At 53.6% G+C, this 17,688-nt stretch overlaps 1 protein-coding gene across 2 annotated transcripts in view; it reads left to right on the forward strand.

Annotated features, from left to right (window-relative positions):
- MLLT1 (MLLT1 super elongation complex subunit) overlaps positions 1-17,688 on the forward strand; it is a 62,408-nt gene that overhangs the window by 29,902 nt on the left and 14,818 nt on the right. Inside the window, exons 4-5 of one of the 2 annotated variants that reach the window (XM_045548831.1) lie at positions 12,654-12,797; positions 16,324-16,449. In XM_045548831.1, the coding sequence (XP_045404787.1) occupies positions 12,654-12,797; positions 16,324-16,449 (270 nt within the window). The remainder of the gene's footprint in view (positions 1-12,653; positions 12,798-16,323; positions 16,450-17,688) is intronic. The other variant, XM_045548832.1, reaches the window with a different exon arrangement.

Genomic DNA, 17,688 nt, shown 5'->3' on the forward strand with positions numbered 1-17,688 from the left:
TGCATGTAACTTAATTTTTGTTTTTTTAAATAGCCACAATCAAAAGGGTCAAAAGAAACAGGTGAAATTAATCTTAATATAATTTAACCCAGTATATCTAAAATATTACAATTTCAACATGTAATCAGTGTTTTAAAATTATTAATGTGGTATTTTACATTCCTTTTTTTCATACTAAGTCTTACAGATCTGGTCTGTGTATTGTACTTACTGTACATGTCAATTTGCACACAAAAGTTTCATCAGAAAGACTTGATCTGTATATAGATTCCATAAAATTCACAAAGTAGAATCACACACCCAAGTCTCTCCAAACATACATAAAAATCTTCCAGTAACTAAGCCAAGTATGGTTCCTGCCAGGGAATGTCTCATAGTTATGATTTTTTTTAATTAAAAAATTTTGAAATAATTTTAGACACAGAAAACTTGCAAAGATAGTACGGAGAGTTCCTACAGACCGCACACCCTGATTCCCTTGACAGTGATCAGCACCGAGTAGTTAACATTGGTGCAATACCATCAACTGAACTGCAGACCATTGGAATTCTGCCATTTTCCACTAGTATCCTTTCCCTGTTTTGGAATCTACTCCAGGTTGCTAGATTGGTCTCTCTTCTCAGCCTTCCCTTGTCTTTCATGGCCTTAATAATTTTGAAGTGTATCAGGAAGGTATTTTGTAGAATCTCCCTGAGCTTGTATTTGTCTGGTATTTTTTCACGACTAGTCTGCGGTTATAGATTTTGGTAAGAAGACCACAGAGGAGAAGTGCCATTCTCTGCATGTCATAGGAGGAGGTGGCAGATTTTCACGTGGCTTATGGTTAACAGGTGATGCTGACCTTGATCTCCTGGTTGAGGCAGTGCCTGCCAGGTTGCTCCACTGTCCAGGTGCCGTCTATGCCTTTCCACTCTCTGTGAGTTAGAACCGAGTCACTAAGTGCACCCGACACTCAAGGAGGAGGAATTAAGGCCTCCATCTTGGGCCCAGGAGCACAGGTTAAAACGACCAGGTAACTAATACTTATTTGGGGGGGGGGGGATACTTAGAAACTATGCAGATGACCTGTTTCTTTTCATACAGGCTGCGTATCCCTAATCCAAAAGTCCGAAATGCTCCAAAATTTGAAACTTTTGGAGTGCCAATGTGACACTCAAAGGAAACGCTCATTAGAGTATTTGAATTTCCACTTTTTGGATTAGGGATGCTGAGCCTGGAGGTATAATGCAAATATTCCAAAATGTGAAAACTCTGAAATCCGAAACATTTCTGGTGCTGAGCGTTTCAGATGAGGGATACTCAACCGTAGTTCTGTCTGTTGAGCCCTCCTCAGTGGTGTTCTGGTGGTGACATTCAGTTCCTTCATTCCAAAAAATGGGAATTTTTTGGTGTAAGAGTTGTCCCTTCTCCATTTATTTATTTATTCAGTCATTTATTTATATCAATATGGATTCATGGATATCTATTTTTTTCTTTGGGTTATAATCCAGTGCCATTGTTACTTTGTTCAAATTGTTCTCGAGTTGGCCAGGGGATGGGAGCTCCCTTTTTGAAGTCAGCCCCCTCTCCTAGCCTCAGTCCCTTGCAGCCATCTCATCTGTGTTCTATTCCCGTAGCTTATGGGGTGTGTTGTGTCTGTTTCTCTCTCTCAAACAGCTTTATTGTGATATAGTTCCCATAACCTGCAATTCATCCATTTCAAGCCTACTGTCTGATGGTTTTTGTGTATTCTGAGGTATGCAACCATCACACCTTCACCACCGTCGAATTCCAGTGGAATTGCTGGGTCTTTTGGTCATTCTGTGATTAACTTTTTGAGTAACTGCCAGACTGTTTCCCCGCAATGGCTGCACCATTTCACATCCTCACCAGCAGCCCCGAGGGCTCCAGTTTCCCCACATCCTCACTGACACTTTTTTTCTGTCTCTTTGATGACCGCCACCCTGGTGGGTGTGAAGCGCTACCCAATTAGGCTTTGCCTCGAATCTTGTCTCCCCGGTGGCTGAGGACGATTATCTTTTCACATGCTTATGTGCAGTTCATATATTTTCTTTGTTCAAGTATCTCTTCAGAATTTTACTCCTCCCTTTTTAAAAAATTGGATTTGTTTTCTTATTACTGAGTTTCAGGAGTTCTTTATATACTCCAGATACAGGTCCTTTATCTGGTGTGTGATTTGCATATATTTTCTCCAAGTCTGTGGCTTGTCTGTTCTCTCACCAGTATCTTTTGCCTGGCGTAAGTTTTAGATTTTGCTAGTTTATTGTTGTTTTCTCTTCTGTGGATTGTGCTTTGGGTATTGTGTCTGACACCCACCCTCTGCCAGAACCAAGGCCCACACTGTTCCTCGCGCGCTGCCCAGTGGCGGCGTGCACAAGACTGCTGCCTAGAGAACCAGAGGGGACCACTGATGGGGAGATGGCACCTAGCACGGGAGGCTGTTGTCATTTATTCTTTGCAGTTGAGGGTTTTAAAATATTTGTTTACAGTGAGGAGGAAGAATTGCTTTTCTTCTGTCACTTGCTGGAGTTTCATTGGTTTATCCACGCAACAAATACTCACGAGGCCTAGGGCCCAGTGAGGACCAGAGTGGACATGGTCTCGTTTCCCATGGAGCTCTGTCTCAGGCTCATGGTGTGGGGGGAGAGCAGACATCCAGCAGAGGAAGTGAGGGCCTCAGAGCAAGTCATAGGCTCATGGAAGCTGCAGCGCTGGGTGTCGAGTGCAGATAGCAAGGGTTGGAGGAGTTTCTCTTAGGAAGCCAGGCTGACTAGAGACCATGTGAAGCCAAGAAGACGAGGAGGCCTCTTCCAGGTGGAAGGACAGCTATGCCATGGCAGAGTCACGGTGCCAAGAAGCAGACTGGGGCAGGTGTGGGGAGGTGAGTGCAGGTGGGCAGGGCTGCTCAGCCCCAGCACTGCGGGGGGCTGCCAGGGTGTGATCACAGGGGGCACCCTCTTAGCCCTCTGGGTTCATCTGCCTCTTTGAGCTCTTGTGACCGTGACTTCAGAATCCCCAGCCAGGTGCCTGCCTCTCGCCTGCCCCCCACTGTTGTGGAGTAGATCAGTCACATTATAAAGCAGACTGGCTCAGTCTTTTCCAGAAATAGTCCAGTGACTGCCAAATAGGAAGTGCTCGTCTGTGCCCCGGGGTCAGTTAGGAGCAGGGTCTGGGCCTCGGGAGGGTCCACAGAGGCTCCAGGGCTGACCTCGAGGGCGTACAGGTATGGGGGCTTGGTCTTGGGCGGGGCAGGGGCCTGGCGGCTGTGCAGGGTGGCCCACACCCACGTTCAACTCGCAGTTTGGGCCAGGTGCACCTCTTGAGGGCCCTTAGCCTTGTCACTTGGTGACCCCACCATGGACCTGCTTCGTAGGAGACTGACTTCTGCGTAGTTGATTTTTTGTTGTTGTTTCGTTTTGAGTCATTAGCCGAGATCAGCAGTTGGCCTCAGGAGCTCTCCTCCAAGTCATCATTTGATGTGACTTAATCTTCCTGGGCAATCTTCTTAGATCCCACTTTTGTCTTTTTCAAAGCGAAGCTGGTTGCCACTCAGTTGCGAATTCCTGGCTTGGGGTGCATGGCAAAGCCGAGAGGAGCTGAGGAATCAGTCATCAGAGATGGGAGAGAGGTTGTCTGAGTTCAGAGTGACCTACTCCGTCACTTCTATGTCTGGCGTCAGGCCTGCAGCCCTGGCCGGCGCACTATGGGTGTTTGCAACGTGACTAATTGGCCGCCAAGCTCTTGCACGTGTGGAACCCAACACCAACAGCCAGGGCAGAGGAGAGTGCGATGGTTCGGGGCATGAAAACTCGCCCTGCTGTGGCTCCACCTCCTCTGCCCTACGCCTCCCTTCACCATCAATTTAATGACACATTTTAGAAGGAGGAAAAGAAACATGTTAAGGCTACACTCTGATGTTAAGAGACAGTCCAATGCTCAGAAATGGCAAAATGTGAAAAAGAAGTGTATTTTGGTTATTTGCCACTAGTATTAAACATCCTCCCCCACCCCACACCAAGCTATTACTGGACAGGAGCTGTCAGCATTGCGTAGCTCTGCTCACAGCAGTTATCTGAAGGCATGAGGAGGGCGTCTTGTACATTTGGTACATTTTTTTGGGAAGTTTGCGCAGTTTTATGTGTGAAGGTTCTTAGAAGTGAAACAGTGCTGGCTTCAGAGCCTTAAAACCCTCTAAGGCATCTTCTTGGACACATCCTAGGTTCCTGGTGTTGGGGGGCCCTGGGCAGCTGCACAGGCAGTTTGGCAGGGCTGGGGACATGCTGGGGGAGGTACCACGGTCACCAGATCCTGATCCCCCCCACCCCCTTTACGGTGGAAATGGTACTTGCTGCCAGGCTTCCCCTGCCTTCCCTGTTTTTAAACGGAGAGTAGGGGAGCTGATCCCAGTGGCGTGGGCGGGAGCCCTCTGGGGCCCCACTGTGCCCTCTCCTCCCCGTGCCCCTGCTGCCTGGCTCCCACGCCCTCCAGGGCTTTGCAGAGTTCAGGAGGTAGCAGCCCCTCCTCCAGCCTTCGGAGCTCCCCTCCAGGGACAATTGGCCGGGTGCCGCAGCTGAGGGAGAAGGCCCTCACTAGTGGACTGTGAGGAGCCAGAACAGAAGGGACATTGTGTGAGGACACATAGGGAAGGTCAGGGGGCTGCCGAGTTGTGACAAGCTGCGTGAATGTGCACCGGCCGTGCGGCTCAATTTGTCTTTCCCCATGGCATCTTTCTGTTCCTCCATGTGGGACCCCAGTCCTTGCTGGATTTCCTAGTGGGGGGGGGTCTACAGCCAGGTGGAGAAGCCCCTCAAGAGACCCCAGCCACAGCTCATCACAGTCACCCAAGGCCCCCCTGGTGGCAGGGACAGGCGCTTCCCCCCTGGAATGCCAACTGCTGGGCCCTGGAAAAGGGGGTGGAAGAATTGGCTTGGGGTTGGAAGCACGTGTTATGTTCCCCAAATATCATGGGCTCATCCTGGGGACGCTGCCTCCTGTCTCCCGTTTCATTTCTTCTGGTCCATTTTTTCTGGTCGGTCTGTCTTGTCTTGTCTTGTCTTGTCTTTTCTTTTTTTTTTTTAAACAGATGGGGTCTTGCTCTGTCGCCCAGGCTGGAGTGCAGTGCTGCTATCACAGCTCACTGCAGCCTCCAACTCCTGGTCCCGGGTGATCCTCCCACCTCAGCCCCTAAAATGCTGGGTCTGGGGGCATGTGCCACCACACCTGGCCTGGGTTTCTTTTTCAAACTGCTTTTTCAAGCAGCTTTCTCCCTGTTTTTGGTGTTAGCTTGGGGAAAAATCGTTCAGTTAGGTTTCCAGATGAGAGAAGCCATCTTAAAGCCTAAAGTTGTCTGGCTGTTTCCATGGGAAGCTCCTTACAATGTAGCGCTTGCCTGTCTGCTTTCTGGTCTGGGTGTCTAATTGCTTATCGATGGAGGAATGTATTCGGCTTATCAAAATCTCAGGTCACATTGGAGCGTGCAGAGTAAAAACCGGAACTCTGTCCCATCCATCTCTTGCCCCGAGTATTCTGCATTCGTATCGAAAGCCTGCCTTTGAGGCAGAACAGTGGGGCCGGGTGCACTCACTGCTCTGCAGTTTGCTCTCTCCTGGCAGCATATCTTAGGGAGTTGAAGTCCGTGTGTGAGATACTCGGCACATCTGGGCACCTGCGTGTGGCTGGGTTCTCATAGTCCCACTGTGCAGGTGAGGAAGCCAAGGCACAAACAAGTGACGTGACCTGTCCAGGGCTGCGCAGGAAGTGGATGAGCCAGCTCGGCTCGAGAGCCTGCCCTCGAAGCCACCTGCTGTGCCTGTCAGTTTCTCTCAGGGGCGGCAGAGGACTCCACAGTGGAGTTCACAGTTCAGAGGAACAAAAAGAGAACATCCCGTCCTTCCCTGACCAGGGCCAGCCCCTTCCTGACAGGCATGTGAGTACCTTGCTGCTTCTGTCTCACACAGGGCTATGGTGACTGTCCGCCCTGTACCTGTCCTGGGCAGGCCCCGGGTGCACCTGCGGGAGTCTCTGCCCCAATCGCAGCATAGGAAGGCAGACGTGGTAGGGGTCCTGCTGGCCAGAGCCACTATTGTCCTTTCTCCCTCTTTTTGGTTTGATTCCTCCTTCTCACGGACGCTCAGAGAGGTGCAGCAGCGCAGCCAGGGTCACATAGCAAGTTGGTGACAGGCTGCTTCAGCACCCAGGAGGTCTCTGACCCCAAACGAAGCCCACAGTTTTCAGCCCATTTTGTGGTGTTTTTCTTAAACCTTTTTTTTTCTGAAGTTTTTCTTCTAATTACAAAGGTGGGTCTGTGCAGGTTGCAAGGAATTGAAATCCTCTCCAGCCCACTTCCTTGAAGTAACCATGGTATGCAGTGAGTTGTCTGTCCTTCGAAAACATTTTTTTTGTCTATATGAGCGTGTGTATATGAGTGAGTGGGGGTGTGTGCGATGTGCAGCTTTAAACTTGCTGTCCTTGGCCATCTCCGTGTCGGCACAGGTAACTCTCCCTTGTCCTCCGCGCTGTCTGTGGAGTGCACCTCGCCACATGGCTCAGCTGTGGTTTGCCGGCCTGTTCCTGCTGAGGGCATTCGGGCACCCCCGGCATCCCCCCGCGGCACAAGGGCCTCGGTGGCCTCGTCCATGTACTTGCACTCTCGCGTGGCGTCCCAGCCAGGCCGAGCACTGGGGGTGGGATTTCAGTACGGGCTGTGTGCTTCTCAGACAGCGCTTTTCCACATTTCTTGCCTTGCTTTCTGCCAAGGTTGGCCCGCCCGGCCCAGCCCCATTTGCCGTGGGCTGGGGAATCCCGAGATGAGCGCGTCAGAGCTTTATCTAAAGGAAGGGTGCGCAGCTTCTGATGAGTAGACTGGTGTGTTTGGCTTTTATTGCTTCTGCGTGGCTTTGGCAAATGATCAAACCCCACAAAACCTCGGTTTCTTCTCCTGACGGCTGGTGAGAACAGTGACTCACTCCTAGAGCGATTGTATGGATTGAGTAAGGCGCTGCGTAGCTCAGTGCCTGCTGCTGGGGCGGCCACCTGAAGCAGAGCGAAGCCTGGTGGCCCAGGAGGACTCCAGGGGGGTCAGGAGCAGAGGGTTCCTTGGTGGGGGAGGGCAGGACATGTTCACCCTCTTCCCAGGCAGGCTAGGGGGGACACAGAATGTTGAACTGACATTGAGCTGTAAAGCAGGTGGGATAGAGCCTAGCATATATATTTAATTCTCTTTTTTAACATAGGAAACTGAAAAAAACATATATATGTATGTATATAGAAGTACAGAGAATGACAGAGCAACCCCCCATCCCCGATCAGCTTCAGCAGTTGCCGACTTGCATGCCATGTTTTCTCTTCTCTGCCCCTGGGAGTGTTTTGAATCAAGTCCTGCACATCGTATCTTGTCATCTATAAATATATCAGCACATGCCTGCAAGAGAAGACTCTTTAAACAAAACCTTACCCATGATACCATCATGCCTAGAAACTGGTCAATTAATAGTTCCTTAATATCATCACATCCAGTAATGTCAATTTCTTCTGTTGTCACACACACACACACACACACACACACACACACACACACACACTCTCCCTCTCTCTCTCTCTCTCTCTCTCTCTCTCTCTCTCTCTCTCTCTCTCTCTCCTGCCAGTACTGGGGGATGACTGTGTGTGTATGTATATGTACGTATATTTTTTAAAATAATCTATTCAAATCGGGGTTCCAGTGAGGTCGGTGTATCACTCTTGATTGCTCTCTCTTAAGCCTCTTTAAATCTTTTTTCTCTCCGTCTCTTTCCTCCCTCCCTTACGATTTTGAGAAGAAGCTATAATGTTTGTCCCACAGGGATGTTGATTGCAGCCTGTGGTGATGTTTCGGTGTTTCCTGGCATTTCCTATAAACTGGCACTTGGATCTAGAGCCACGATCACATTCAGGTTTAACTTTATTATTTTTTAAAGCCCAGTGTATGTCTGTGAACCCCAGGGCCTCACAAGGGCATGATAGCCGGGGGACAAGCCTCGGCCAGGCAGAGATGGCTGGGTGACAGCCTGGGGTTGTCAGGAGCTGGGAGACCCCACAGGAGGGCTGGTTCCTCTGCTCTCACACCCAGGCAGGGAGGTAACTCTGGGTGTGGGGAGGAGGGAGCAATGGCCTCTCCCGACAGGAACTCCGAGTGTGGTCAGCAGCCATGGGGCTGTGGCCTTGGCCTTGGTGTGCCCTGTGCCAGGGCCAGCCTGGCCCCTCGAGTCCCATGCCCCTTGCCTTAAGGAGTGCAGGCAGGCGTGCGGGGTGCACGGCCTGGACTGTCCGCCGTTTGGCGCTGTGGATGGGTGTGCATGCAGCAGCTTTTGGCACTGGCACCAGTTGGGCCAGTTCCTCTGCATCTTAGTTTGCTGAAGCTGGAGAGATGCTGGCTTGTGGCCAGTGGCCTGGGAGTGGGTGGCTCCTCCTGGCCTGGCCTGAGAATGCTTGAGTCCAGCAGGCGGCTGCTAGTGCTTAGAGTGGGGCCACACTGGGGTCCAGCTGGAGTAGCCACGGCTATTACCCCAGGCCTGCCAGCCGACAGCCCATCTGTGACTCTGCCAGTCCTCACGGAGCTGCTCCTGGGCCTTGGAGGGAGGTGCTGCCACGTCCCAGCCTCTCGGGAAGCTGGTTTTCCAGAGGGGCGTCAAGGGAGAGAATCACAGCCCTCTTGGGAGTTCCTAAGCATCACAGATCCTAGGTCTCACCCAGAGGGAGCACCAATTAGCAGCCATCCTCAGCGTGCTGTGACTCACACAGCAGCGTTGCTGGTGTCAGAGTGCGCATGGGGTGCTTCAGGGCTGCAGGTGCCCTGCCCTCCAGGGAGCCATAAGGAGCATGGCCTGATCTCCTGCTGCTGTGCTCCCTCTTCCGTGTGTGTGTGTGTGTGCGCGCGCGCGCGCGCGCGCCGTAAGGAGCATGGCCTGATCTCTTCCTGCTGTGCTCCCTCTTCCGTGTGTGTGTGTGTGTGTGTGTGTGTGTGTGTGTGTGTGTGTGTGTGCGCGCGTGCGCGCGCCGTAAGGAGCATGGCCTGATCTCCTCCTGCTGTGCTCCCTCTTCCGTGTGTGTGTGTGTGTGTGTGTGTGTGTGTGTGTGTGTGTGCGCGCGCGCGCGCGCCACGCACGAGGAACCTCTCCAAGATCCAGGGTGTCCTGAGGGCACCTGCCTGGGGTGAGTCCTGGCTCTGCTGCTGACCAGATCTCCGCCCTCTGTTTCGGTTTCTTCATGTGTGACATGCGGACACTAGGAGTTCTGTGTTGGGGGCTGTGAAGCATCCACATGTATGAAGTGCTTAGAAACGTGCCTGGCTATGATTGAGGCTTCTCAAATCCTGCATGACACAGTACGGTCAGTCACATGTCACATTGTTGCTGGTGCCGTGGCTGTTTCACCTTTGTGCCCTGACTGTCTGTAAAGTTAAAGACCCCTCCTCGGTCTTGGTCACTGCTCTGAACACGTGATAGGCACCAAAGAATTCGCCCTTTAAAAGTGCACAATCTGGTGGTTTTTAGTATATTCACAATGTTGTGCCATTGTCACAATTTTCTGATTCCGGAATATTTTTATCACCCCTAAAGGAAACCCCATACCCATGAGCAGTCACTTCCTATGTCCCCCTGCCCCAGCCCCTGGCACCCACTAATCCACGTCGTGTCTCTGTAGATTTGCCTGTTCTGGACATTTCACGTGAACGCAGTCATATAATTTGTGGCCTTTTGTGTCTGTCGTCTTTCCTTAGTGCAGTGTTTTTGAGGTTCATCCACATTGTAGCCTGTGTCAGAGCATCCTTCCTTTTCAGGGCAGAGTAATATTCCACCGTGTGGACAGACCACACTTGATTTCTCCATTCATCTGTCCACGGACATTTGTGTCATTTGCATGTTTTTTTTGTTTGTTTGTTTATTTTGTTTTGTTTTGTTGAGACAGAGTCTCACTCTGTTGCCCGGGCTAGAGTGCCGTGGTGTCAGCCTAGCTCACAGCAACCTCAAACTCCTGGGCTCAAGCAGTCCTACTGCCTCAGCCTCCCTAGTAGCTGGGACTACAGGCATGCGCCACCATGCCCGGCTAATTTTTCTATATATATTTTTAGTTGTCCAGCTAATTTTTTTCTATATTTAGTAGAGATGAGGTCTTGCTCTTGCTCAGGCTGGTCTTGAACTCCTGACCCTGAGCGATCCTCCCACCTCGGCCTCCCAGAGTGCTAGGATTACAGGCATGAGCCACCGCGCCTGGCCCGTTTCCACTTTTTGACTGTTATAACACTGCACTCACCATCACATTGATATTAACTGACCAACACTTAAGTGCACATATAGTAGTAACATTCATTGGGTGTTAGGCAAGTGGGAGTTGGGAGGAAGGGATGGTATATTCATACCTAATGGGCGCACCATCTGGGGGATGGACACGCTTGAAGCTCTGACTTGGGTGGGGCAAGGGCAATATACATAACCTAAACGTTTGTACCCCCATAATATGCTGAAATAAAAAAAAATTAAGAAAAGATAAAAAGAAAACAATCCCTGGAACAAAATAAAAAAACACTGTACATGAACATAGGTGTCAAGTTTTGTGTGAACACGTCTTCATTGCTCTTGGGGATATAGCTAGGAGTGGGCGTGTGGTTCACATGCTTAGTCTGTATTTGACGTGCTAGCTGCCAGGCAGTTTTCCAAAGTGGCCGTGCTGTTTCACATTCCCTCTAGTGCGCAGAAAGGTTCTATTTTCTCCACATTGACAACACTTTTCTGTTTTTTGGTTTTTTTTTTTTTTATCATAGCCATCCTAGTGGATGTGCAGTGGTGTCATTGTGGTTTTGATTTGCATTTCCCTAGTGACTGGTGACGTTAAGCATTTTTTCATGCACTTTTTGTCCATTTGTATGTCTTTGGAGAAATGTCTATTCACATTCGGTGCCCATTTTTAAATCATGTACTTTGTCTTTTTATTGTTGTAAAATTTTTTTGGATGTTCTGGATACTAAACCTTATTGGAGTAATGACTTGGAAATATGTTCACTTCTTCTGCAGCTTGTCTTTTCACTGTCTTGATGGTGTCCTGTTTTACAGCACAAACTTTTAAAATTTTGATGAAGTTTGATTTGTCTAATTTTCTTTAGTTGCCTGTGGTTTTGGTGTCATATCTAAGAAACAGTTGCTGGCCATAATCCTAGCACTTTGGGAGGCTGAGGTGAGTTCAAGACCACCCTGGGCAATAGAATGAGACCCCCCTCTCTACAAAAACATTTAAAGAAAAGCATTAGCCAGGCATGGTGGCAAATACTTTGTAGTCCCAGTTACTTGAGAGGCTGAAGCAGGAGGAGGATCGCTTGAGCCCAGGAGTTGGAGGCCGCAGTGAGCTATGATTGTGCCCACGGCGCTCTAGCCTGGGCAACAGAGTGAGACTTTGTCTAAAAAAGATTTGCCCAATCCAATGTCGCAATGTATATGTATGTTTTCTTCTGAGAGTTTTATAGTCTTAGCTCTTACATCTAGGTGTTTGATCCTAGATGAGTTGTTTTTTTGTGTGAGGTGGGGTCTGCCTTCATTCTTTGGCGTGTGGGTGTCCAGTCATCCCAGCACCATTTGTTGAAGAGGCAATTTGGTCCCCATTGGATGGTCTTGGCGCCCTCGTTGAACACCGGTTGCCCGTAAACGTGAACACCCATTGTTCAAACTTCGGTTCCTCAGTGCAACACTTGGGCTTGTCTCAGTGAGGTCTCTTGCATTCCCCCCACCCCGTTTTCCTTACTGGCCTGGCGTTGCTGCTCCAGGAGCACATCTTCGTTTTGTGGAGCCCGAGGCGGACTCTTTACATGTCTCTTGCTTTGTCGAGGTTCACAGAAACTTGACCCTGTGCATTCCCTCTGAGGCCCCAGAAGGAACTGGTGCAGACAGCCCCCTTCCCAGCAGGCCAGCCTGTGCCCTGAGCCCCCAGCCTTTTCTGTGGACACCACGCCGCTCGGTCAGAGCCTTGCTCACTCACAACTACTCCTCGCTCACTTGTCCCAAAAATCCGTTGAGCGCCTGCCCCACGCCAGGTGCTGTTCGTGCTGTAGGGCAGCAACCAGAATGAAGGTCCCTGTCTTGTGGGGCAGCGAGGGTGCAGGATGGCTCCTGGTATGGGCAGAGCCTGCTGGAAACTGGGTCATGATCTTGCCTCTGTGTTCTCTTGACGCCTTGGGTTCTGGTCCCTGTCATTTGCGTCTCTGTGTTAGGCTCCCTATTGGGCGTGGCCCTTGCTGGGAAGGAGAGGGGGGTTGAGATGGTGAGATCAGAGGCTGGGGTGAGGTCTCAGCACTGCCACTTGTTAGTTGTGTGTCTTCGAACTTCAGTTTCCCCATTTGTCAGTGGGTCCCGTGAGGATTGAAAGGGCAATGCGTGCACGTGGCTGCTTCTGCCAGCGGGAGGAATGTTCCTGCTAAGCGTCCAAGCACACTGTTATTAATGATCTTTGCTTCTGTAGGTTGAGTTGTTTTGAGGAAGAGGAGGCACCAAGGGCAGAGCAGAGGAGGGTCTGGGGGGAGGAGGAGTGGAGGCAGGTGAAGGAGGGAGGAGGGAGCTCCGTCCCTGTCCCTCGGCCGGGGCCTCCTGCCCCCCGCCCCTCTGACATAGACTTCCCTGTTTTCTTTGTTGAAGGAGGAGCCACGGAAGGTTTGCTTCACCTATGACCTGTTCCTGAACCTGGAGGGCAACCCGCCCGTGAACCACCTGCGCTGCGAGAAGCTCACCTTCAACAACCCCACCACTGAGTTCCGGTACAAGCTCCTGAGGGCTGGCGGGGTGAGTGTGCCCCGAGTGGGCGGGCAGGCCCCTGTCCCGCCTGGCCCAGTGGCTGCTGTGCTGGCCGAGGCTGTCCTGGCCTGGCTCCCATGCTGGAGGCGTTGCTGCTGGGGGGCGCCTTGGGATCTCCCGGGTGCAGGTGCCTGTCCCACAGGTAGTGCCTGGTGGAGCTGGAAGGGGCCAGGTGCTTGAAGTCCGTGTGGGGCGTGGATGGCTATGGATGAGTTGCCGGTTATCCCGCGGCCTCCCGGGTGGCTGTGGTTAATTAGCATCTTCCTGTAGGAAGTGGCCGGGGAAGGAATGGGCGCGAGGCCGGTCTGTCCGCGTGGCCAGGCCTGGAGCCGGCTCATAACCAGCCTGGCAGGGCCACCCAAGGAGGTGGCAGGGGCTCCTCTGTGGAGGGCCCTGCCCTGACCTGTGCGTTGCCCATCCCCTTTTGTCCTGTGAGGCCAGACGCCAGTGTCAGCTGAGAACTAGGGCTCTCCAGTGAGTTGTGTGGTGGGATGCCCGTGTGGTGGCCTGAGTGGAGCCACTGGGGCCTTGCAGGCTGGGTGTGGTACGGGAGCCGGGGACGGCTTGTGGAGGACGGGGTGCCTGGCTGCAGGTGGGTGTCGTGTGGAGGTATGTGCAGGCTTGGTCACGGCACAGCACAGCCACCTTGAGTGACCCAGGGTCACAGAGCGTTTGCTTAGATGTCACTCTGCGTTTCTGATGGAGTGGGGCCAGGGTTGTGTGTGTGTGTGATATGTATGTGTGTGGTGTATCTGGGAGAGGTGTGTGTGTTACATATGTGTATGGCATGTGTCACCTGTGTCATGAGTATGTGCTGTGTGACATGTGGGTTGTGTAAAGTGCGTGGCATGTGTCACATGTGTGATATGTGTTGCCTGAGGGGTGTGGCATGTGTCATGTGTGGTGTGTTACATGTCACGTGTATGTGTTGTGCGTGGCATGTTTATACGTGGTGTGTGGCATGTTGTGTGCAGTATGTGTCATGTGTGGTGTGTTCATGCGTGGTCTGACATGTCACTGGTGTGTATGGTGTTCATGTGTGGTGTGTGACATGTTGTGTGTGCGGTGGGGACAGGCCCACATCCCGAGGGAGTGGGGGCTGTGGGGCTGCCTCGGAGCAGCCCTTTGCTCTCCACTGAGTACGGTTGGGTCTGCAATGAACTTTGCCCTTTTTCAGTGAAGGGAATAGTGTGTCCGTGGTGGGAGGTTTGAGCACGTCCTGCCGTGTTCCTAATAAACACGCCTCGTGATCCTAATCGGCAGGTGAGGGAGGCGCTGGGCAGGCCTGCGTGGACAGCGCGGGCCCAGTGCCTTCCTGCCTCTGCCTTTCCACCTGCTTCTCGCACCCTGGACTTCCCACCACGTTCGCCCGGCGTCTCTGGGCCTCCTGAAGCCTCCGTAGTCGCATTTCTCTGGGAAGCAGCATCCCGGGCCTCTTGGGCTACAGCCAGGCCCTCACTCCCGCTCCCATGAGCGGAGGTTCCCTTTGTTCACAGGAGAGGAAGGCTCTGAGGGCAAAGCAGCCACCGAGGGGTGGGGAGGAGGAGGAGGCGGCTGGGAGGAAGGTCTGGCTCAGCCTGTGCAGGGTCAGAGAAGGAGGAAGGGAGGAAGCGGCCTTGGCCCTGGTGGGCAGAGCGAGGTGTGCAGGCACCGTGGGTGGTCTCTGCCCCGGGCACCATTTGCCCTCACAGAGGGCTGCCCAGAGGAGCTGGCAGCTGGTCAGGAACTTTTTGGGCCTTTGGGGCTTGCCCTGGGCTGACGATCAAGGCGCTCTCTAGCCCCAGGAGCAGCCTGAGGCCTCCATAGGACGGTGGTTCTTGTCAGGTGCTTGCCAGGACCAGGTGACCGTGCTTCTGTGTTCGCCGTCCTGAAGCCCAGAGTGTCTGTCTGGTAGTGAGTGGCCGCAGCTCCTGCCCCCATGGCTGTCGGTGTTGGGAAAGCTGGAGGAGGCGGCCCTCCTCACTCCCCTCACAGCTCTTGAAATTCCTCCCTCAGGGCTCCAGGCGCTCCCTCCAGAGTGACTAGGGTGGGACTTCCCGCTCTCCCAGCCCTGCGCCCTCAGGACTATGTCTTGTCCCTGCCCTGTTGGTCAAGGATCTGTGTTTCCATCGGGGAGATGGGTCCCCACGGCAGCACCCTGTCCTAGGTAGGAATGGATCATTGGTTCGCTGTACCTGTTCTTTTTGCCGAGGGGCTTTGTTACAGTGGAGAGAGAGGCTCTGCGTTATCCTGATGTCGTTGTCAGTCTCGGGCATTGATTGCAGGCAACTGAGGGTGGGTTAACGCGAGAGCAGGAGGAAGGCCCCGCGCTTGAGCAAGCCCGCACCTCCCGGAGAGCAGCCCATCGGCTGGGCCTCGACTCTCCCCAAAGCACAGAGGGTCTCCCGTGGCGTATGTTCAGGGAGCTGGTACTGTCCAGGCACAGCAGGGGGCAGATGTGCTGCAGGTCTGGCACTCTGTGGTGTTGTGGGCAGATAGGCTCTGAGGAGCAGCCCTGACCCGGTAGCCTGGGGGCACCCGTGTCCCCGTGACCATGTTATGTCGGTGTCCTCAGATGAAGGGGTTGGCTTCCGAGGAATCATAGGTACTCATTGGTATTTGTGGCACTGCTTTGGCTGAATTCGGTACTTTTTGTTAAGTGCGTTTTCTGCTTTTGTCCCGTCTCAAGGCCACATGCAACGACTCTCTGCGTGACTGGCCCCGGTGGTCACATTAATCTGCAGTGTTGGGATTTTGAGACCTTGCACTGGGCTTCCTCTCCCTGCAGCTGGTGTCCTAAGGGCCTTGTTGGACCTGGGCAGGTGTTTCCTGGGAGTACCTCCTGGAAGGACTGTGGCCTTCTGACATAGCCAGGAGCAAGCGCCTCCCCCTACAGGCTGGCCGCCTCGCTTGTGCACCGCCGCTTCTGCAGAGAATGTTGGCTCTCCACCTCATGAAGGCCTCCTCCTGCCGTGGTCTCAGCCTCGGCCTTGCCACTCATGCTCTGGGTCAGCTTCAGTCACTCACAAGAGCGGGAAGACTCGTCCTGCCGGGCATGTGGGACCCGCCAAAGTTGCATCCGTGCAAACCCTTTGGAGATTGGTCTCTGCCCCACAGCCGCCTACCTTGAGTGCCCGCTGGCTTCTGGCCCTTTCAGTCCGTGCCTGTGGTCTCTCTGAGCCTCGGCGCGTAGATCGGGCTTTGGCAGCAGCTGCCTCCTCATGCTTCTTGGCGTGCTCTGCCAGTCTTCTCAGCCGGCCCTCCGGTCCACTGTGCCCTGGGTCTGCGCTGCCCGGCCATCCTGGGACCCTGGGCTTCTCTTTGCTCTCTGCCACTGAGCCTGCTTCACCCAAGAGTGCTCAGCACGCAGCCCCTGCAGGGGAAGCGCCTGTGATTCTTCCAGGAAGCGGAGCTCAGGCGCTCCCTTCTCCCCTCGCCCCAAGAGGGAATCCCCTGCCTTGGCCCACTCGGCTTCCTTCCTCCTGTCCGGGTGGTCCCTGCCCGTTGATAACGCCTGTCTCTTCTCTGTCACTAGGTGATGGTAATGCCCGAAGGAGCAGACACGGTGTCCAGGCCCAGCCCTGACTATCCCATGTTACCCACAATTCCACTCTCTGCCTTCTCTGACCCCAAGAAGACCAAACCATCCCACGGCTCCAAGGTTAGTGAGGCGGAAGGCCCAGTCGCGTGGGGGCCCGGGGGCCCTCCCCGCACCGAGCTGGGCCTTCCGCACCTGCACTCGCTCCCTTGGTGTCTTCCTCTTCGAGCTCTCTGTGCTCTCCCTTGCTGCTCACTGTCGCTTCCTCAACGATTTCAGGAATAAGCCAAGTGATTGTGGGCTCTTTGCCCTGTCCATCTTGAGGCCAGAGACCCTGTCCAGTCCCCTCCCCCTTGAGCTCGGGCTGGGCCTGGGGACTGCTCGGCCGAAGCCCCAAGAGTGCTGCAGACGACTGGCGGGGGGCTGCTGGGCAGAGTGCTTCCATCCTGGGCCGCGGCTGCTGCCTTCGTGGCTCTCCCGCGTGCCGCTGGGCTGCCCCTGTGCAGCCGTGCCAGGCTTTGCTTCTCCGGCAGTGGCTTTCCTGGGGGCAGGGCAGGGGTGTGTGGGGGCCAGCCATCCGGATTCCGAGGAGGAAGAAGCAATTTATCGGCTCATCTTGACCCAGTCGGACAGCTGGCACTCGGCCTTTCCGAGGCCTTTCTCTCTCTCTGAACCGTCCCAGAGCCGCTGCTCACAGGATGAGCTAGAAAGCCCCTCGGATGGTATCACCTTGTCCCCATAAACCCAAGAGCGTGCATTCCATTCCTCAGCAGCCGCCCACTTAGTGCCGCCGTCCTTAGGGGCCCTCGGGCCACTCCTGGGCACCACGTCCCTGACCACACGCGTCTCTCCACTTCTCTCTGTGTTCTTCTTGCTTCACTTGCCTGGGGCTGGGAGTGTTTTGGGCCTGGGGCGCCCCAGGAGGGACAGGCAAGGCTCTCGGCTGTCTTACTGCCTTCTGCATGGGCACAGGCAGGGGCTTTTGGCCCTTTCAGCAAGGCCAGCAGGTCTCGGAAATCGTCAGATCCGTCAGAGTCTTGGAGTAGGGGACGTGGCCCTGGGGTCTGCCCAGGCCAGTTTTCCCTGCACCTCATGGAGGTGAAATGAAGGTTCTTGCTAGGGGTCTTGGCTGCTTCCTTCTCAGCCACTCAGGGTTCTTTGGAAGTCCATGCAAAACAGGAAGAAAACGCATTTGCTATTTCTTCTGTCCTGGTCATTTGAAAGTCACCTGGACCCTGTGAAGAGATGTCCTCCCTGCAGCCTGCAGGGCTTCGTCAGCCGGGGCTGCTCATGGCATCTCTTTCAGTAGTGTCTCTGAGACCCCCGGGAGCCCCGGGCCAGGGCTGTGTCTGCCAGGCTCAG

The sequence above is a fragment of the Lemur catta genome, chromosome 1, assembly GCF_020740605.2.
Source record: "Lemur catta isolate mLemCat1 chromosome 1, mLemCat1.pri, whole genome shotgun sequence".
NCBI classification, from domain to species: Eukaryota; Metazoa; Chordata; class Mammalia; order Primates; family Lemuridae; genus Lemur; species Lemur catta.